Here is a 22,779-nt window from a genome sequence, read left to right on the forward strand (position 1 = left end):
CTGAGATTATTTAAATAGCAATGTCTTGTTTAGGCCCAGGAATCACTGACCTTACTGGAGTTACGTCGTCTCCAGGAATCGAATCGATCCTGTTGAAAATTAACCTTTAACAGGACGGAGTCTCTTCCGTTGGTCTCTTGCATTTGTCTAAGTAACTGGGTACTGCTTTACCAACTAATTAATAAGAGCAAAAATTTGATTCCAAGCATTCTTGTAGCAATGAATTGCAGCATGATGCCGTCTCGAGATTCAATAGCGGCACAACGTGCACCTGATTTTCATTTCATTACTCACAGAAGTACCGAGTAGCTCTTGTATACTGAAACGGCACAATTAAAGTGAGCCAGTTTTAATGAAAAGGATCTTTGAGTCCGGATATACAAAGCTATGAATGGCAAGGGAATGAAATTGGGAAAGCTGCTGGCCCCCGCTACAAAGCTGAGAGATGTTCAGATGACGAAATGCATTTCGCCTGTACGGCCAATGTCTTCACGGTTCCTCGGCATGGGTCGCGATCAAATTCTGCATTTGCGATCTTGATGGAACAGCTATTTCTTCCTTGACAAGCCTGTGACATTGCAGGTATAAACTATAAGCTATTAGGCAGTTGCAAAATGTACAAGGATAAAAAAAAACTACCATCATGAAGGCCATTCTAGCCAATGGTCACTTCGCTTTGTCGATGATTAAGAGCTCCACATCATTACAATTACAGTAACAACTAATTCAACTAATAATTGCCGTGCTACATAACTGAACCGAATGCAATTTTCTTCCTAATTTACTCCACCTTAAGGAAGCATGCTACCCAATAGGGTAAAACAAGAATTTAGACCTGCACCCATAATTCAATTGTAGGCAGCGATCAAGTTTCACTTTTGTCGAACCACGTTTAATTGACTTAATATGATGAGAAAAATGCATGCTGCAGGAAGCTTCTAAGAGAGATGGTTAACCTTATCCTCAGTTTCACATTCTACTATTTCTTAGTCTGCTGTTTAGAACTCCCAGCCCATCGAACGGAACAAAGGAGAAAAGCCTCCTTTTTAAATCTGAATTCTAAAGAATGAAGTTAAAAAAACCAATTGCCCTTATTCTCTGACCCCCAAAATTGGCAGACAGATATTGAGTTTTATTAAATGACCATTAAACTGGCTAACAGTATCAAAAACTAATCATTCCTTTTGTGAAATTCACCCTAGTTTAAGCTTAGTGTACATTTACCTTTGTTACCGCCTGCAAGGAATTGGGGGCATGGCAGCTGCTCTTGCGAAAGTTCTGGCAGCTGCCTTCAGGTGTTCCATAGCTTGCGAATTCTATGGAGGAAATTACATAACCATCTTCGCATTGCAAATGCATCTCAGGAGTCATATCATTGATTGAGATTCTTCCCCCGACAGAATCAGGAAGGGACCACTTTTGTATAGGAGGATAGTGCGACTCCGACACTTGACCACAGATGATCTCTGAGAAATGTAACTTGATTGATATATCAAATGGATTCCCTCTTGTTTCCTCAAAGATGACAAGTAAATTATCTGACTGCTGGAGCCACGACCGTGGTATGTGATACCTGTAAATGGGAGACAATAAGCTTATCGCAGAGACACAGATTTACCATACCATGAGGTTTGTCCTTTTATGGCTTCTAGCAAGAACCATATGTAAGTGAGAATGATGAAAAGAACACAATAATCCGTCAGTAAAGATTATACGCACTGACACAAAAAGCAATAGGCATGTCGTCAATAGAGGCGTACCGGGTTTGGGTAGGCTTTCCGCAATTTGTGCAGCACTTTTCTGAATTATAGGGTCCGCGATAATCACATATCGGCTGACATCCACCTTTTGGGGCAACTAGAGTCCAGTATCTTCCTATATCATGACCATTTACCCAAGCCTGGCCCTTTCCCATGCTACCCAGATCAATAGCAACAGGATCTGTCCCATCTGGGGAATCAAAGTATGTCTGTTTCAACCAATAAAAGATTTTTGAGTATTGAGGAGTTTTCATTTGTGAGGTTTTATAATGATTACTGTTAGAAGGGTAAAGTGGTCTTTAGGACCTTTAGGTCCTAGGGCTTATTTTTGTATATGTATTGAACATCATTCTATCTATACACTACTGCATTTTCCTTGTATCATGGTATCAGAGCTTGGTACCCGACCCCAACCCCAACCCTAGCCGTCGCCGGAAGAGCTTGCATCCGCCGGCGACCAGCTCGCGCCCAACTCGCGCGGGCAGCGCGCCCAACTCGGGCGAGGCTCCTGCTCGCGCGAGCCTCCAGCCGCGCGACCCAGCTCGCGCGAAGTTCCTGCTCGCGCGACCCAGCTCGAGCTCGCGCGAGCCTCCAGCCGCGCGACCTAGCTCGCGCGAGGTCCCTGTTCATGAGCTGAAGTGAGTGGAGCCTCCTGCTCACGCGACCCAGTTCGCGTGAGGTCCCTGTTCATGAGCTGAAATCAGTGACGTTCCTGCTGGACGCTGCTGATGAACCTTCTTCACCTTCGCCACCTCTAACTTGTGAAGCAAACCTGGCCTTCCTCTTCCCTCTGCTCTATTGGAGGTATTCTTCTGTTCGTGAGCTGAAGTGACTGGAAGTTTCCTCGCCATTGCTGTGAGTGGAGGTGTTGTTGTGGCTCGGTGACTCCCGGCTCTTGCAGCCACGAAATGATGCGGTAAATTTGCTTGATTAGGCCAAATATCAGAAGTTCTAGTGTCTGCATGAATATGTTGAGGTCTGGACAGGTCTGATTTCTTGGTTTTTCAGATCTTAGATTGCGGGTGATTGACTAATTGAGTTATAGTTTATCGATTGGTGGTGTTTGTGGGTCGTGGAGGCTCTTTTATGTGGTGATATATCTTCAATTGTGTTGGATTGTTATCAATTATGTTGGATTGCTGAACTGTTGAGGTTGAGATTGAGGTGCATGAGGGAAAATATTGCGAGAATTCTCTTGTTGTCATTGGAGAATGGGTGATTTTGAGAAGAATAATCCTGTGATGACTGAGGTGATTTCCTCGTTGTCTAATCGAATTACTTATAGGAAGCTTGAGGGTAGTTCTAACTTCCATCAATGGAAGAAAATTGTGAAGCTTACTTTGACCGACAGGAATCAACATAGACACATAACTGAGCCTAAACACAAAGATGATGCAACTTGGGATGTAACTGATGCACGTATCCTTGGTCAAATGTTAAATTCTATGGAAAGTTATATAGTTGATCTTGTAACTCATGTTGACACGGTCAAAGAAATGTGGGAGTATTTGGATGTATTGTATTCAAGCCAAGGCCAACATCTTTATGGACCATCTCACGTGTCCACCGATAACTCAGGGGCCACACGGACTTGTCATTACTGTGGCAAACCTGGCCATATTGAGAAATTTTGTTACAAATTACATGGTAGACCAGGGCAGAAACAACAATTTGCAAATATTGCGTCTGTTACTGATTCTTCTACACGGTCTTCTAAAGGCAAGGTAGTGGTTATGTCTAATGAGGAATTTGCTCGGTACACCCAGCTTCAGATCTCACAGCCTTCTTCTTCCACTGCTACTTTGGTACAGACAGGTAATGCTACTACATGCCCTTCAGCTACTTCTCGTCCTTGGATAATTGATTCAGGGGCTACTGATCACATGTCGGGTCTTTCAAGTGTATTTTCCTCTCTTACTCCATCTTCATCCACAGTTACCATAGCCAATGGATCATTTACACATGTTAAGGGGGTTGGCACAGTTTATCCAACTACTTCATTGCCATTGTCCTCAGTGCTTTATGTGCCACAATTTCCGTTTAACCTCATGTCTGTCAGTAAATTCACTAAAAACTTCCAATGTTCAGTAACATTCTACCCTGATTCCTGTATTTTTCAGGATCTGGCTACGAAGAAGACGATTGGTAGAGGACGTGAGGTAGGGGGGATGTATGTGCTTGAAGACGCTCCTTCCATTGCATGTCCTAGTGTTGCATCCCTACATCAAATTCATTGTCGTCTGGGTCATCCTTCTCTACATAGTCTTCAGAAGTTAGATTCTAGTTTTAGGTCCCTTTCCAGTTTAGAGTGTGAGTCATGCCAGCTTGGCAAATTACATCGTATTAGTTACTCGCCACGAGTCATTAAATGAGCAGCGTCCCCGTTTTCGTTAGTTCATTCAAATATTTGGGGTCCTTGTCATGTGGTTTCCAATCTGGGTTTTAGATACTTTGTTACTTTTGTTGACGATTATTCCAGAATCACTTGGTTATATCTAATGAAAAATCGGCCAGAATTGTTTTCTATATTTCGTGCATTTATTCATGAAATTCATACACAGTTTGGTGTGCATGTTAAGGTTTTGCGTTCTGATAACGCTAAAGAGTACTTTTCTGGCCCATTTTCTGATTTTATGACTCAACATAGTATGATCCATGAATCTTCCTGTCCTGATACACCACAACAGAATGGTGTTGCTGAAAGAAAGAATAGACACTTATTGGATGTTACTAGATCCATGTTGTTTGAAATGAAGGTTCCCAAAACCTTTTGGTGTGATGCTGTTCTGACTGCATGCTATCTCATTAATCGCATGCCCTCTTCTATTTTGCGAGGTGGTATTCCTTTTTCTACTTTATTTCCAAATGTGTCATTGTTTGTCTTACCACCCCGTATTTTTGGTTGTGTCTGTTTTATTCGTGATCATCGACCTGGAGTATCAAAACTTGATCCCAAGGCTATCAAGTGTATGTTTTTGGGTTATTCCCGTACTCAAAAGGGATATCGTTGTTATTCTCCATTACTGAGAAAATACTTTATAACTGCTGATGTTTCATTCTTTGAATCCACTCCTTATCATGATGTTCCAATTTCTGTTTCTGAGTTGGATGAAGACTTCTATGTGACTATGACTACCCTTCGGTCAACTGCTCCAACTACTTCACCAGTCTCTACACAGGAACCACCTCCTCTCCAGGTTTATACTCGACGTCCTCGAGTGGCAACTGCTTCCCCCCTGCCTCCTGCTACTACTACGTCATCTTCTGCTCCAGATTCGCCATTAGCTGCCTCTCCTCTTGTATCTGATCTTGACCTTCCTATTGCTCATCGCAAAGGTACACGTACTTGTACTCAACACTCTATTGCAAATTTCATCTCATATTCTTCTGTGTCTCCTTCCTTTCGGTCCTTTTTATCTACTGTTGAACAATATTCTGTCCCCAAGTCTGTATCTGAGGCATTACAAAATTCTGGCTGGAGGACAGCAATGGAAGAAGAATTAACGGCTCTCGAGGTTAATCAAACTTGGGACTTGGTACCTCTTCCTTCAGGCAAAACTGCTATTGGTTGTCGTTGGGTATTTGCTGTGAAAGTCAATCCTGATGGTTCTCTTGCTCGTTTAAAAGCACGACTTGTTGCAAAAGGGTATGCTCAGGTGTATGGGGTTGACTATCTGGACACATTTTCTCCTGTTGCCAAACTTACTTCTGTTCGTATTTTGATATCCCTTGCTGCCACATATAATTGGCCCTTGTTTCAGCTTGATGTCAAGAATGCTTTCTTGCATGGTACACTTCATGAGGAAGTTTATATGGAGCAACCTCCGGGGTTTGTTGCTCAGGGGGAGTCTGGGGTTATGGTTTGCAAATTAAGAAAGTCTTTATATGGTTTGAAGCAATCCCCACGGGCATGGTTTGGAAGATTTTCTGAGGCTGTACTTTCTTTTGGATTATCTAAATGTGGAAATAATCACTCTTTCTTTTATAAACAGTCGGGGGGAGGCAAACTGTTCTTGATTGTGTATGTTGATGATATTATCATTACGGGAGATGATTTGGCTGGTATAGCTGAACTAAAGATCTATCTTCAGCAACAGTTTCAGACTAAGGACTTAGGAAAGTTGAAGTATTTCCTAGGGATTGAAGTGGCACATTCACATAAAGGTATTGTTCTGTCACAGCGAAAATATGTCCTAGATTTACTCATTGAGACAGGTATGATGGGGTCAAAGCCTCTTGATTCACCCATGGAACGAGGGGTTAAACTGGCCGCTGAGGGAGGAGAAATCCTTGATAACCCTGAGAGATATAGAAGGCTGGTAGGTAAGCTGAATTATCTCACAGTCACTCGACCAGACATTGCCTTTCCAGTTAGTGTTGTAAGCCAGTTTCTGTCTTCCCCTCGTACATCTCATTGGGATGCAGTTATTCGGATATTGAGGTACTTGAAGAAGACTCCAGGGAAAGGAATTGTTTACCGAAACCATGGTTATAGTAAAGTTGAAGGATTCTCTGATGCTGATTGGGCAGGGTCTCCAGATGATAGGAGATCAACTACTGGCTATTGTACCTTGGTTGGAGGAAATCTAGTATCATGGAAGAGTAAGAAACAGAACGTTGATGCCCGCTCTAGTGCTGAGTCAGAATATAGAGCCATGGCACAAGTGACATGTGAATTAGTGTGGATTCAACAGTTGTTGATCGAGTTAGGCTTTAAAGCTTCAGGGCCCATGACTTTATGGTGCGACAATAAAGCTGCAGTGCATATAGCTTCCAACCCTGTATTTCATGAGAGAACAAAACACATTGAGGTTGACTGTCATTTTATTCGGGAAAAGTTCCAGAGTGGAGCGATCCTTCCTAGTCACATTCGAACCGGTGAACAACTTGCAGACATTTTTACTAAACCTTTGGGTAATGGGAGGATAGAATATATTTGTAACAAACTGGGCATGATTAATATCTATGCTCCAGTTTGAGGGGGAGTGTTAGAAGGGTAAAGTGGTCTTTAGGACCTTTAGGTCCTAGGGCTTATTTTTGTATATGAATTGAACATCATTCTATCTATACACTACTGCATTTTCCTTGTATCAATTACAATTATAGAAACAATGAGTCAACTCCTGGTTGCAATCATAAAATAAGGGAATGTTGTATGGCAAAAGATGCCAAACAGTATGGTATTACAGGCAAAAACTATCTGATAGAACCAGAATTCATCATTGATTGTACTCTCTGAGTGGAGGAAAACGAGGAGGAGAGAGAAGGAGAGGGTTGGGGGGGGGGGGGGTGTTGTGGGGGGTGCCACTTATCCAGTTACCTTGTACCAGGAAAATGGGGACGGTATGTCATCCTGAGCCAAATAAGTCCATTCTACCTTCCCATTATCCTCAGTTGTGTATATCTTTAGGAATTCACCCCTAAGCCCAACCTATATGCAACATGAAATGAAATCAAAATCCATACTCTGATTCTTTTACTTTTGCAGAATCAATCACATTCTGATGACAGTGCATTTAATGGCTTGTCAGATAGAGGTAGTAAGATAATAGAAAAAAAAATATTCCAGTATTCATGCTCAGTTGCTAAAGCAGACATATAGTTGATGAGAATATATGATGAAAACTAAAATGTGCCTTCAAGCATGAGACAGTATGAGCCTGCACGTGAACTTGAACTTTGTTCCTAATTGCAAGAGGCATATTATTTTGAAGTGCAAAACAAGCATTCTAGGTTTTATTCTGCTGCCTGAAGCCTGTCTCTACTCACTTAAGCATAAACAATTAAACATCAGCATATGTCTTGAGAAATGAGCCCATTCAAGAAGCTAATCGCCGCATGTTCCATTCAAGAAATTTCAGATCCATTATTCTCAAGGGATATTGGTTTACTAAGCAAGATAGATCAAGATGAGAACCAGGTTCTCCAGCCTCAAAATTCACACGGCAGGCGCCGGTGTTTGGAAAAGGCTAAGAGAAAAAGAAAATCAAGGTGAGTTAATCGCATATAGTCTATATCAATTCACAAAAATGGTCTGACAACATTTAGAAAATACCGAATCATATACTCAGATACAACTGTATGATATGTTGCTGAGACAAGGGTCCACTTAGATCTTTTTATATTGATTCACCAATGGTAAAAACAAGTTTCATACTCATTCAAGAAAGTTCCATGTCTTACCTTTCTTAAAGTTTATAGCTATCTTGATTATAATAACATGATAGCAAATTGTGCATAATGTTATAACCGCATAGATAACAATTGCAAACTTGCAAATGAAGAATGATTATACACTGCCAGTGGGCTAGTACTAAATTTGCTGCAACGAAGGACAGAATTGTTATTGCAAAGAAGAAAAAATAAGAGACGGGGAAACTGTCATAACTATAGCAGTAACCTATCGGAGTAACTTGCCTGGTAGGTCCACAGAGATTTTGCAAGGTCTATATCACCGTCTTTAAATCCAGTAAGCTTTACCTTGCCTCTGAACCCAGCCCCATCTTTCTCAAAAAAGGCACCATAGTTCTGGACCATGAGATAATATAATGACAACGAGAAGAATCGACATGTCCTTTAATAGAACGGTTGCCAGACCATACAAACAAGAGCAACTGGAAAGTATCACTGCCACATATAAATATTCCAGTGAGAAAAGTAGAGCGGCTGGGAAATATTACAAAATACAAAAATAACTACCAGAACTGCCACCCTGAAGAGACCTCAAAATCCAAAGTACCTTCATTTTGACTAATATTAGTTTCCCAGAAAACTAAGAAGATGACATTTTAACTATTTTTTTTTGTTGTCCTCCCATTCTCTTCCCTTATTTATCTTTTCATTCCGGAAACCAATGTCAACATCAAACTGTGTTAAGCCACTGCTTTTTCCCTTGCGTCCAACATCTATGGCACAGCAGGAGATACAAGTGCCCAATTTCACTAATACTATCACTTGGCCCATTACAAGTAGACACAGAATCTCCCCAAGCGAATTCAGTCAAGCAAACTGTGGAAAGCTTAAGTTTCATTTAATTAGTTGAAAATAACCTAATAAATACTGGTAACAAGACTATCACATAGTCGACATTACTTTTTGTAGAAACAATACAACCAATAAAAATGATGCTGCTGTGATCACAAACATGCCAAGGAACAAAAGTTTACCTGTAACCCGACCGTTTGTGATAGCAGAACTAGATCATTATATCCTTGCAAAAGATCAACAGGCTGCACTGCCTTGACCCAATGACCGAAAGTACTGCCTACAATTGAATTAAACATAAACTTGGCTTAGCAGATATACTTTCAACCAGCAGGCAGTACATATGATAAAGACGAGCCAAATCTGCTTACACCACTGAAGGACAATAAAAGACCAACAACTGCAAGAACCCAGAAAATAATTCCAGAAAGCTGCTGCAGTGGAGAGATAGTTTTCATTTAATAATTTATTAGCTGTCTTTTATATCTAGTGCTTCTCTCTAACGGTCCCACATACTACATGTGGGTAACATTCTGCAACTTCTTGATCTAAAGCACCTAAATTAGTACTGCTAGGGTACTTACAAATTTACTATACCTTCATCGAAGAAGTTAGGCCTTTAATAAGTGCAGTAGTCTCACCATTTCCATACAGTATTAGAGCAACAGGTCGTGTGCAGGCTCTCTAGCCTCTCATTTGCCTCCTCACTTAAAATTTCACTCTTCAGTATTAGGGCCAAACCTAATATCCTCAGGTTGTACAGATTTAGTTACTCTGTTCTTACGTGAGTGCACGGTGGTAGCAGTCTGCTTCCTCCCTCAATTTAAAATTCATTGTCGAGTGGGTTTATGTATTTTATTAATAGTATACTGCTCTTTCTAGTGTGTTTCATTCTTACGTTTTTTTTTTCGCCAGTGTGCATTCCATTCTTTTAATAACATACTTGTGCATAGCATGAGAGCACACAGCAAGCAGAGGGAGAGACAGGACAAGAATATACCAAGAAGAGAAAGACAAGAGATCAGATACCTGCCAACTGACCGTTGACAAATACACGGAGGACATCACGGATGCTGTCAATTGTAACCGTTGGCCTGATGTCTTTCTCCTTCCAAAAGGCGATATCATCTTTGGAGACGTATATTCTTGATTGAGGAATATTGAGATGTCAGATAAGCCAATGAATATGATTACAGAATCGGTGAAAAAATAAAAACAATTTATAAATCAAAAATGCAAACTTTTTTGCCAACATCCATGATACCATCAACGAAAAGCTGAATCCAAGCTGAGAAGAGTCTCACGAGGAAAGTACCGAGGGCAGCGCAATCGCACTAGATCTGAGTCAGCCTGATGTTACATTATTTGAACCCAATATAACTTCCGTTGAATGGCTCATATAATACATCAATGTCCAAAATTTGCTACAAACTACAAAATTGGATCAGTCTCGAAGATTTTATCCAAAGTTACAGGCATTTAAGGGATGGACTTAAAGGGCTCATGAGTTGATGTGTATATATACCGTATTTTTAGGGTTTAGGCTCTGATACCATGTAAGTAGAATAATGATGTGTGTTTTATTGATCAGAAAATACGGTATATATACACATCAAAATCCCAAAGACCATTATACCCTTTAACAGTAGCAATGTTTTCTAACCCGGACCTTTCCCGGTTCGACAGTCAACCGGTTCAGCCTATTGAACCGCCAGGTCAATCAAGTTGGATAGCTTACTAGAAAATGTGAAATATATACACATACGCGCACGCACATACTTGTACACCAATATGAGTACCACCTCCAGCGGTTGTGGTGCTCTCGTCTTAATGAGGTCAGAAGGTTGATCCCCACCTACCTCAGCTCTTCATATTTTTGCACCAAGCGAAACACTTGGTCAAAGATCCGGTCAAACCAGTGAGCAGTTCACCGGGTCTAGCGGTTGAACTGCGTCAACTCCGGGGTTGACCAGATCTTGACCAATCTGGGTGAATAGGAAAAACCAGAATGGGCCATAGTCTGTTCCAGGTCCAACCTGCTGAACCAGCCGGTCTAGTCTGGGTTCGAAAACACTGGTTGTAAGAGGTCCCAAATCTCCATCTAAGACAAAGAGGCCCAACAGTTTTTACATAAAACCAGCCAAGTTAACAGTTCCGACCGCCTACTAAAGAGAGCAATCGTGAATCCTGTATTTTCTATTAAATATGGAAAGCTCCAATAATGTGCGCTAAAAGCTGCCTAGTGCGTACTCGATACATGTCTATGAAGCGAAACCAGAAGCTGAACTTGGAACTGGAAATCAGATATTATTTATAAATGAAACCAGTAGATGCTTAAGGACTCCGTCGAAAAATGATGTACCTTCGTACATGCATCATACATCATTAATACAGGGTTGCAAAGAACAATCCCAAACAAACAGCTAGAAGAATGAGCGGTGAATGGTAAACAAAGAAAGCATCTAACCCTCAGTAAATGTTCATCTACAGTGCGAAAACCCACTACTACGTATAATAGGATAATTAATGCAACAAACGACAGAAGAAGTATCAGCTCAGTAATACCTCAAATCAACAGAAAGATGATATAGATACTATTTCAAATAGGCAGACAAATGCTAATATGCATGACAGCTAAAACCGGGAGTAAGACAACACCGTACCTAGTGAAATGCCACAGATAATCAGAAAGATCCTTTGTAACATTTAAGTGCTCTAAAATGCCTTCAACTGTAAAACTGGTGGGGCTCCAAACACCAATTGGCTCTTGAGACCACATCCATGAATTGCCAAAATTAGAAGACCTACTCGGTTTCTTTATTTTCTCCCCAGAAACAATAAAATTAAGGGGCAAGCCATTTGCTGTTGATTTGATGGAAGTTTGTGCTGCAACCTGGTCTAGGCATGAAGACAGGAAGATGTAATCAGATCTAAGGAAGAAATCCTCCAGACTTCTTTTCCCTTTGTAATTATACAACATAAATGGCAGAAAGTACAAGTAGCAGGAATGCAATTTATATGTGACTGGCAGAAAGACAGTAGGGATGCATAGCTGAAAGGAAAAATCTGTGGTATATGGAAGGAGGGAGGGGTGAGGAGAATAACTTGTAGCTCAACTACAACATTTTTATCTCAGAACAAAATCAAAGTAGCCTTATCCGAGAGTATTTTGTCTGCACAAAGTCAAATATTAAAATATAACCATACTCGATTTCATTTACATAAGCATCTCAAAAGAGCTAGAACTTCATTCCTAGTTCTAACAACTTGTTCCACAAAGTTATAGCAATACCTTGGCAGTGTTGAAAACCACATTCCTGCAGTCTGGTAATATACTCACAGACCATGGAGGTAAAATATACGCCTGGCCAAGAAAGTGGACTGTAGCAGATCTATGTTCATCTATATTTGCAAGAAATGCAGAACATGTTCCTTGACCTGTATACCTAGTCAAGTTATGGCCTTCGATGTGATTTTTTCCACGGTACACATGTGCCTGAAAAGAGAAATAAGGAATGTAAGATTTTGTGAGATCACTAACAACTGTTCTAAAAGCTTAAGCTATTAGATGAAGTTGTGGTTGAATATTTAATTATTCTAACATTCCCCCTCACGCTTAGTCTGGTCTTTTTTTTTTCCGCCTAGTACTAAGCATGGAAATATTTCATTAAGGATGCAAATAGGAGCCTGGAAAGATTTGAACTCGGGACCTCCTGCTCTAATTCCATGTAAGATTTTGTGGGACCACTACCAACTGTCGTAAAAGCTTAAGCTATTAGGTGAAGTTGTTGTTTAATATTTAATTATTCTAACAACGAAAAAAAAAGCTTTTAACCAAATAATAAAATAGGCTACTCATGTAGGCTTCTGCTAAAAGATGCACGAAAATGAGGTTTCTGAGAACTGAAGCATTCATGGACAATATTGGAAGTTATGGATCACAATATTTGGCCTGAAGGCCAAGAAAAGCCAGAAGCCATACCAGAAAACCACTTAGAACTTAAGGACAGTAAATAGATTCTTTCAATTCAATTCAAAATATGGCTGAAACACTCTACCATGCAGTGACATAAAGTAGTAAACCCAGCTCAATTATTATTATCCTCAGAAAATGTGCAGAAATTGATTTCTGACTGATGATAAAGTATGACCTAAGTATGACCTAACGAGGAAAACTACAATAATATGGCTAGCCTAGTAGCCATCTTTTGCACGCCACACATCAGAATAAGATTTCGATATGCTCATTCTTTTGAGGAGAACCTACTGAACATGGACTCAAAGAACTTTTAAAATGAAGCATCATCAAGAAGGCACAGAGAAGGACTCTGACAGATAAAGCAGATAACATGGATATCAAGCCATTTACAGAATTTATAAAGTATTTGAATCAAGAATATTGCATAGTCAACATGCTAATCAGTCTTTGCATAGTCCACATGCTAATAAGTCTTCGGCCAGCAAAAGACAGAAAAAAAGAACATGCTCATAAGTCAACCAAGGGTAGACCACAACCTCTTGCCTTGGCCCCAATTTTATATACTGTGCCGCATCAGAAGCAACAAGTGCCGCTTCGCAAAGCTTTATTGCAGCATGCAAATCTTTCAAATGACCCCATTTTGGCTGGCTCAGAAGACCTAAGTGGCAATATAATAATTGTTAGTCTAGAGCATTGGGAAGTAACGTGACTTTAAGATGGTAATGGAGCTCCATACTTGCAGCTCCAAAGTAAAGATGCCTTAGTGCACACGCTTGTGCGTTATATGTATATAGATGCATACTTATTCTCAAAAGCATTTCTGCCTACCATATTCATCAATTGGAGCATCATAGTCATAGCTTGTAACATAGAACGGCCCCCCAGAAGTTCGGCCAAAGTTTGTCCCTCCAAAATACTGCAACCATGAATCACATGCATAAATGCAGCATCAGTCACCAGTGAATGCTCATTATTACCATTTATCTTAGCCAGAATGGTTCTTTCTTTTCAACTTTCAGCAAATCTACTCATATACAGTCTTTATTTTCGAATTTATCTCTTTTCATTGTTGTAAATGCCTAATAGTTCTGTCCAGCCAAATGCCTTCCAGCCACGTGACTTTCCTTTAATTCCCTAACATAGCTACAACCATTTATGAGATCTAGGAATTTGCTGAAAAATATAACAGGGAGGAAAGGAAAAGAAGAACCTTCAGACATAAAGAATATCACCACACACTTAAATCAAGTAAAAGACGAGAAAAAAGGCCAATAGCAGTAATCAACAGACAAAACCTCCTTCTATAAACGTTCTCATCATACCATATAATAGTTTTGAAAGCTTCCACCTCGTTCAAAAAAGCGGGCAACTGCAAAAGCAAGATCTTCGGCAGGTCTATGTGGTAGTCTTCCACCCCACGCTGCATACCTTCATACAAAGTTCCAAGAACACGATTCAGTTAGTAAGGCTCTGTTGCATCAATGAAACTGTTTTCCATTTGGAAAACGATTAGGTCAGAAAATTTCATGAAGAATGATATACAAGGTAACATTTTCCAGTATTTGGTACGTATCTTGGTTTCCAGACACAAGAAAAAATGATGTAAAGTGTAGTGACAGTTGCACAAGAAATCCATCGAAACATGTGAATCAAGTATTAGTATTACTAAGTAATAACTTTAGTTTATTATAAAACGGAATGGTCACAATGGATTTTTTGCTATCAGAATCCTTACCAAACCAAATTCTCGTGTCATGGGAACTTGTCAGTAAAATTTGATTTCAGAACAGAACTCAAAACTCTTTCCAATCAGTACATTAGGAGGATATAATGCCATAATGAATATCCAAGAGAAAACAAACAAGTTATGGTTTAAATAAAAACTTTGCATTTTCTAGCATTTGTTTCCTCGAATATTAGCAAACGAAAGCAAAAACAATTGGAAGAGTCATTTTGGTTCTTTTAAAAGAGTCTTTTATAAAATCTAAATCTTGATAATAATAATAATAATAATAATAGGAAAACGTTTTACATACATGTCATTTTGGTCTTATGAATGAGGAAGCAGAAACAATTAAATGTCATAAACAGCATTTTGATGATGTGTCAGAATCTTCTGGGTCATGCCATCAACACATACCTCAAACAATTTCCACAGTTGCAACAGGGTAGGACCACATTCCAGAGGGTAAAACCTCCACACATCTTCGACATCTCATCAGGAGAAAAAAAAAAGAAAATTTAATAGAACAAGGTTTGCTATTTCCAATTTAAAACCAATCTCTTCCTTTCCTTATACACCTCGGTTACTATTCTTTGCTAGTAATTTTCTTAGACTTTTGGTCCTCAACCCTTTCTATCGTTCTACAGAGTTCCTTCTTCAAATATATAACTTACTCATCACAAAAGAAGAAGTGTCACCACAGAGACAGTAATGTTCAGCCATCAAAATGAATATTTTCTCTGGAATGAAACGTGCCTCGTACTAAAAACAATATATTGTACATGACATGTTCCTGGTAAAGATGCGAAAGAAGACGTGTCTTCTTACCAGCCATCCCAATCTTCTGTCCAAAGTGTTGGTTTGCCATAGGAATTAGGCTTAAATCCATCACAGTAATAACCATTGCAAGCATTTATCTGTTAAAGAAAATTTGAAAAATCATCACAATTACCAAAATTTACAGTAAAAACAAAAAATAATTCACTTACCAAAAGTTTCTTTGCCCAATGCACTCATTGCTATGCAAGATTTCCATCAGAGTTAGTGTGGTGAAAAGGGGGGAATAACTTACAATAGTTTCTGGGGCATCAGCTTGCTGGCACATGACCCATGGAACCCTAGCACCAAGCTCAATAGCCATCCCTGCAGCCCATTTGACATAATTCTTTCCCCTTTGCCCATAGGAGCTTTCAATGTTCCCGTACTCATTCTCAACCTGATAGTTCTTCTCGTTATTATGCATGTAGTAAGACACAATAGGCAACTGGGCAAAGAGCCCAGCAAAGAATATTTTTAATCTTCTAAGTCATGTTTCGGTAATGAGAAGGTCCACTGCCACTAAACTGATTAACTGAATCAAACCATTACAATTGCATAAGACATAATTGAGCATCTTGAAAAATAAATCACAGTTGAATGTCAGATAGAACATTCAGACAGGAACTGACTTTAGACATCTGATTTGGCTATTTATTTTCAATATACATTTAGGATGCATTTGGGTCCCCATAAGAAAGGATATTAGATGTGATTCGCCAGAAATGTGAAGAGGGTGATATTTGTCCAAATAAAATGTCCCATGACTTGGAGAGCATATAAGTACTGACTATCGCATTTTGTAGAATACTACCGTTTTAAAATCTTCTACAAACCTGCAACATGATAATGGGGCCACCTTGCCAAGAGAAGAGCATCTCCTTACGCATTAGATCCACAATCCTTCTCACAAACTGCTCCATCTCGACCTGGAAGTTGTAGAGTTCTATGAATACTTATATATCAAAACATGTCTTAATCTAACAATTTGCACCTGGTAAAACAGTTGGCAGTAGTCGCACAAAATTTTAGATGGTATTAGAGCAAGACGTCTCGAGTCCAAATCTATTCCATAAATACATTCCACGCTTTAGTCTTAGGTTACAGACTTACAGTTCAGCCTATTCATGAGGGGAATATTAGAATACTTAAAAATAAACTATGCATTCATCTAACAGTTTATGCTTTTAAATTAGGGAAAATACCACCAAAAACCCCAAACTATGCCACTTGTGATAAATTTACCCTGAACTTTTTTTTGTGACACGAAAAACCCCAAACTATGCTCGCCGGAGAAGAAAAGAAAAAAAAGGAAAAAAAACAGAAAAAGGAAAAAGACGAAAACGCCCATAGGCCAAAGTATTGTGGGGTAAATGTGTCACAAGTGGCATAATTTGGGGTTTTTTGTGTCACAAAAAAAAGTTCAGGGTAAATTTGTCACAAGTGGTATAGTTTGGGGTTTTTCGTGTCACAAAAAAAAATTCAGGGTAAATTTGTCACAAGTGGCATAGTTTGGGGTTTTTTGTGGTATTTTCCCTTTAAATTACACTAGTCTCAGAAATTTTACAGGACTCAATAAAACTCCAACAGTAAATGCCAAAGAAAGTTATGTCTGCAAAAATCCACCTATCAAAATGTACTTGTGAGGGTGACACATGAGTAAAACTAGTACTCCAAAAATTACACTTTCTTTTTCTTAATAGAAATTATGCCCGCCAACAAAAAGCCAGATAAGACACTTTAGGCCGTGAAAAATTCTCTCACTCACCACTTGACCAAGACACTAGGTATATTTTTATGTGTTGGTGGTTGTTAAAGAAAATAAAAGAGCAGTTGGATCAGCAAAATCTATTAGGCCTACCCATTGCAGGTTTCCCAGCACTTTAGCTTTGACAGCTCATAAACTTTTTAATCCATTCCACGAGAGTTGTTGGAAAGCTTATTACGAGTTCATCATAGTCAAGTCCAATTTTGGATTGTTCAGGGCCACTTTTCTGATCTTAGGCCAGTTGTTCTTTTCTGTTTGAATCTAGATTCCTATTTGCTATTTAATTTCGATATCTTATTAATTTAGGCCCACTTTAGCTAATCTTTACGTTTAAAAACACATAAAAATTAACCCGTTCTGAAGTGGAAAGGGAACCAGCCTTGGACCTGTCGGTTGTAGGACCAGCAGTCCTTCCCTAGTTACAGGTTCCTGAGCTGATCCATCTGACCCATTCTCACCTTTATTTAAGACCCTGCCTAGTGAATGATGCATATAATCAAGACCTTTGGAGAATCTATATAATGTCGGTACCTCATTCTATACTCGACAGAGGAAAAAAGAACTTGTGTGCTCTAAAGAGGTACCCGGAGCAAGCACAGATGCCGAATTTACCTTGAAGAATACATTGTCTGTTCGAAATTCGATGCCAGGGATATCCCGGAGCCAGACTGGGAAGCCTCTGCAAAAATTATAGCCCACAGTTAGTTCACAATTTCGAGGAAGCATTTTCAGTTATATTGACATCAGCCTATTAGAGTCAATGAAGCACTATCTAGAACTCCGTATGCATATGATCTAATAAAGGAAAATTACAGAATGCTCTCTCAACTTGAAAACCTGCATCTTGCACGCTTACAAGATAGATCTTACTTGATGTCTAGAATTTAATACCTTTCATACAACATTTGAAAAGCCATTTTTATAAGAAAATATGATGGTTTGATTATTCGGTTATTCAGATGGATATATTTATGGAGAGTTAGTTAATAGATGGTGTGCCACAAGTGATCAAATGTTGAAAATTTTAGCACTGATTATTTCTCTCGGCAAGACTTACCACACACGCATCTTCTACATGGGGTAGTTTACATTGGGGGAACTCAAATCACAAGAAATATGAAATCTCAAAAACTATAACCTTTTAAACCATGGAAATATGGATAGCCTTATTCCAAAAACAGATGAAAGATAATGACCATATGAGGAAAATTTACGATTGAAGTTATATGTTCTTGCCTTGTGAGAAGGGAACTAAGATTCCTAGCTCTTTAGGAGATTTTGAATATAGTGGAAATTGTGGAATGAATCATGGTGCTCCCATTTTCCCAACATGAGGCACCCATGTGCAATTACTTTTAATTTTCCTAATTAATACAATTTAAGTACTAACAAGATGATTTTCCTTCTAGCTCTCGTGGGTAATTATCGTTTGAAGTGGAGGAGTTGCAGGAAGTGGGTGGTCTTAACTTTTATGGACATGTTTAATTATGACTATGCCCTTATTATTTTGACTTCTTATTAATATATGTAGGGGTAATTGGAGAATGCTCAATAAGCGAGACTATTAGAATAATTAAATATTAAACCACGCCTTCATCTAACAGCTTAAGCTTTTAGAACAGTTGGTAGTGGTCCCACAAAATCTCGCATGGTATCAGAGCTGGAGGTCCTAAGTTCAAATATTTACAGGCCCCATTTGCCTCCCCAATAAAATATGTCCACGCTTAGTAGTAGGCAAAAAAAAAAAAGACCAGACTAAGCGTGAGGGGGAGTGTTAAAATAATTAAATATTAAACTACGCCTTCATCTAACAACTTAAGCTTTTAGAACAGTTGGCAGTGGTCCCACAAAATCTCACAGAGACAAACTCCACTTTTTGCTTAATAATACAGATATGGATAACAAGTTTGAGTAGTAAAGTTTCCAGAAGGTTTTCTGAAATCTCACCAAGAATTCCCGAGTAACATCTATGACAGTCGTTCCTTTCATAAAGTCTTGGTGTCCACCTGACAACTAACATAGTTCGATGTTTCTCTTTAGCCTGTTTATCATTGCAATGCAAAGAGACATGATGTTCATGTAGACTTAGAAGGGGAAATATCAAGGTCGAGCATCAACAACAACAACCCAAGCCTTAGCACACTAGGTGGAGCTGCATATATGAATCCTATTACCCATTGCGCTCGATCCTATATTAGATCCTCCCTTTGCAGTCAAAACTGGAGGAAAAACCAAATAAGGAATGCAGAGCAGCTTCAACCATTGATAAGAGCCATAAATTTCTCATTCGTCCCTTGTCCCCTATTTCTAGTCTAATTTGGTTTAGAAATTTCAGTTTTTCCATTAAGGTGAAACTAAAGAGGGTTCAGGCAGAGGAAGTTATAAACTGTCACTCTATTAGCAGCAAAAATAAATAATAGACAATGGATAGATTGTAAAGTAAAAAGAAGCAAGTAAAATCAATATTCAGTAATCAGAAAGAAGATGAGACCCAAAATTCCACTCAGCACAGACATAAGGGCCTATCCGGAGATGAAGGTACATTCCACTGGATCCCACTAGCTTCACAAACTTGACAATGTCATAACTCCCTTCAAAGTAGTACTGTACAGACAGTTGATAATGGAATGAGTAAATACTTTATCCAAAAAGTTCGATCTCTCTTTCTAAGAAAATCTGCAGTACCTGTCCTCTCACAGGCTCATGCCCGCTCCAAAAGACATAGGTTTGAATTACATCCGCACCACCTTCCTTGCTCTTTGCAATAAGATCGGGCCACATCTGCATGATGCAAACCAATGTGAGGGCACAAACTTATTATTCACATAAAGTTGCAATGGAGCAAGGCTCTCATCAGCATCACACAAGATACTGTAAGAAACAGAGTATGATACTAACAAGGCAACCTAGACAAGAGAGGCACTGTCCACCTAGCTAGACAAACAAATAAGGGGTACATTAAAAACAAATTAATGAAAGGAAATGCACCATCAGTGCAAAACCAGCGGAGGTACACGTTGTCACATTGTGTGCAGAGATTGTGAAATAAACGCAGAGGGAGGTAGTCATGACATGAAGAAAGAAACACGGACTAGTTTGCGCATCTCAAGGCCCTAAATTTTTTAACACCACAGATTTAAATGGGAAAGTCACTTCTCCAGACATTTAATGTTTGTCTCGGACTCTTATACTGCACCCCCTAACAACTTGAGGTTTGTCTCGGACTCTTACTCCGCCCCTATTTTGTCGGTTTATGTCCATTCATTCCCTGCATATAACAAAATAGTTTACCTCAACTCTTACGCGAGAGCAATATGGCAAGAATCCTCACCGTGCATAACCCACTTGCGCTCATTTTAAGAGTCAAATTATCATTTTCACGCTCCGTCTGCTTATCCAGTCATTTCGGTCTCACCAACATTCTCAAGGATAAATTCCAATTAATCGGGCGGAATGACAAGGCAATTGAAACGAAAACGCAGAAACCTCGCAACTCGACAATAGTACTTAAGTGTGTAACGCGCGGTATCACACAGAAGTTTGCTCGACATGAGTTCGAAGCAAAACGATACTTCTTGACTGGTAAAGACCTCATATCGTCTCTTAGCTCGAATTCCGCTAGGAACGAAGCACGCAAGCGATCATCCACGCGCCAAGAAACGCGAAAAAAACAAAAAAAGGAAAAACTCCGAAAGACGAGGCCGAATCGCCTATTACCTCCGGCGTGGCGCGAGGGTAGTGGATTCCGGCGGAGTTGAGCATGCGGCGCTTGCCGTCGATGATCAGCGCCCTGTGGTCGTAGCTCACGTTGAACGGTTCGAAGAAGGCGGAGCTGGCCGCCGCCGCCGCCGCGAAGTGGACGATCGCGAGCAGCAGCAGGAACGGAAGCGGAGAACTTCTTCGTTCCGCCATTGTTCCGCTCTTCGAACCAGAGAGAGAGAGAGAGAGAGAGAGAGGGAGAGCGTCCTTACTCCTAACACCTTCGTAGCTACCGATCAAAACGATCAGCATATCATTGCGTCCGACAGGGACGGGTCACCGGCCGGGTCTTTTTCCCGGGTCGGGTCATTTTGCCCCGTGCAATTTATTTATTGAATTTCCCTGTCATCTGTTTTTGGGAAAATTTCAAATCAGTACCCAAAGTAAAGTCATTTTCTCAAAAAATGGTCATTTTCTCAAAAAAGGGTTCAAAGTAAACATAGTATCAAATAAAGACCTGAAGTGCCTAATCAGTCTTAAATAAAGACCCGAAGTGCCCAATTAATCTCAAGTAAGGGCCTGGGTTCGCGTAGGCGGTCAAATGTTCATCGATCAGCAAGCACATCACTGTTCTGATTGCCGGAACAATGGCAATTTCGTCTTTTACTTTTAAATATTTTTGTTTATTTTTTCTCTTTTTTTCTTTTACTTTTCTTCTTTTTTTTTTCCTCTTTTCGTTCCGCCGGCCATAGCCGGGGCCGACGGGGGTTGCCGGCCTCAGGCAAAGGTCGACCCTCGCCAAATCCAGCGAGGGTTGCTCTTGCCGGATCTGGTGAGGGTCGCCCTTGCCCGCCCAGCCCAAGCGAAGGCTACCCTCGCCTGACACCGACGAGGGCAATACAAGGTGGGGGACTTGGGGAGGGAGGCGGCGGGAGGAAGGGAGGGCTGAGTCAGGAGTGGGCGCTTGTAAGGGGTGGAGGGGCGATCGGGTCATTCTAGAGGAGGCCCAGCGCGAGGGCGACGAACTAGAGGGGGTCGAAGGCAGCAGCAAGGAAGGAGGGGCAAGTGGTGGGGGTGGGGGTGGCCGCCGGAGGAGTGGAAGTGGGAGTGGGAGTGGGAGTGGTGGAGGGAGGAGGAGGGGATGGGGTTGAAATCGGAAGAGACACCAGTGCTTTCTGTTCCATCTGGACTTTTGATTTCTTCTGATGCATCACATCACACACTCGGATTCATTCAAAAACCAAATTCCTTCTTCCTCCTTCGTCCTTTGTCTTCTTCTTCTTCCTTCTTCCTTCGTCGTCTTCTTCGAATGCTTCCTTCTCTCTCTCTCTCTCTCTCTCTCTCTCTCTCTCTCTCTCTCTCTCTCTCTCTCTCTCCGTGTCGATGATTTTCAATCTCTCTTTAGAACTCAAATCGCCATGGATGGATGTTTGGTGTGTGCCCTTGTCGGCATTGGGCGACCCTCGCCCGACCCTGGGTTGCTCGACGCCGGCGAAGGCAGCCTCCGCCCGAGGCCGGCAACCTCCGCTGGCCCCGGTTATGGCTGGCGGAGGGAAAAGAGGTAAAAGAAAAAAAGGAAAAGGAAAGAAAAAAGAAACAAAAAAGTTTAAAAAGTAAAAGACAAAATTACCTTTGTTCCGGTGATCGGAACAGTAACGTGCTTGCCGGCCGGTGAGCATTTGACTGCCCGACGAACCTAGGCCGTTACTTTAGACTAATTGGGCACTTCGGGCCCCTATTTGAAACTGATTAGGCACTTCATGCCCTTATTTAACACTATGTCCACTTTGGACCATTTTTTTAGAAAATGACATCACTTTGGGTACTGATTTGAAATTTCCCTTTGTTTTTACCTATTAGAGGGATAATGATAAAAATCGAAAGCTACCTCATTAGAGAATTTCCTTTTCGAAATTCTCCCTTCTTAGATTTGGGAAACCGTTTGAGTATTTCCAAAAAGAAAACTCATGTGCAGATTAATTAGCAAATTGAAAAAATTTAATCTTGTGATGTAAATGACATTCCAACATTAGATAGGCCACTGAGAGAT

At 40.3% G+C, this 22,779-nt stretch overlaps 1 protein-coding gene across 2 annotated transcripts; it reads right to left on the reverse strand.

The window, feature by feature from the left end:
• Nucleotides 1–248: 248 nt before the first annotated feature.
• LOC115683428 (beta-galactosidase 9) lies at nucleotides 249–21,011 on the reverse strand. Of its 2 annotated transcripts, XM_030607969.2 has the most exons (19): nucleotides 20,748–21,011; nucleotides 19,716–19,811; nucleotides 19,522–19,634; nucleotides 17,643–17,709; nucleotides 16,099–16,191; nucleotides 15,519–15,662; nucleotides 15,275–15,363; nucleotides 14,046–14,151; nucleotides 13,552–13,639; nucleotides 13,260–13,381; nucleotides 12,037–12,240; nucleotides 11,408–11,637; nucleotides 9,774–9,889; nucleotides 8,927–9,024; nucleotides 8,178–8,288; nucleotides 7,081–7,191; nucleotides 1,761–1,969; nucleotides 1,225–1,573; nucleotides 249–568 (listed from the first exon to the last, which is right to left on the reverse strand). In XM_030607969.2, the coding sequence occupies exons 1-19, from the start codon at nucleotides 20,940–20,942 to the stop codon at nucleotides 431–433; spliced, it is 2,679 nt and encodes an 892-aa protein (XP_030463829.1). In that variant the 5' UTR covers nucleotides 20,943–21,011; the 3' UTR covers nucleotides 249–430. The 2 variants fall into 2 exon arrangements, with proteins under 2 accessions (XP_030463829.1, XP_056159065.1); XM_056303090.1 differs by lacking the exon at nucleotides 19,522–19,634 and having other exon boundaries at nucleotides 20,748–20,768.
• Nucleotides 21,012–22,779: the final 1,768 nt, after the last annotated feature.

This window comes from Syzygium oleosum, unplaced genomic scaffold, assembly GCF_021117445.2.
Source record: "Syzygium oleosum isolate NSW1041296 unplaced genomic scaffold, Sole_v2.1 Sole_v2.01, whole genome shotgun sequence".
In the NCBI taxonomy this organism is placed as follows: Eukaryota; Viridiplantae; Streptophyta; class Magnoliopsida; order Myrtales; family Myrtaceae; genus Syzygium; species Syzygium oleosum.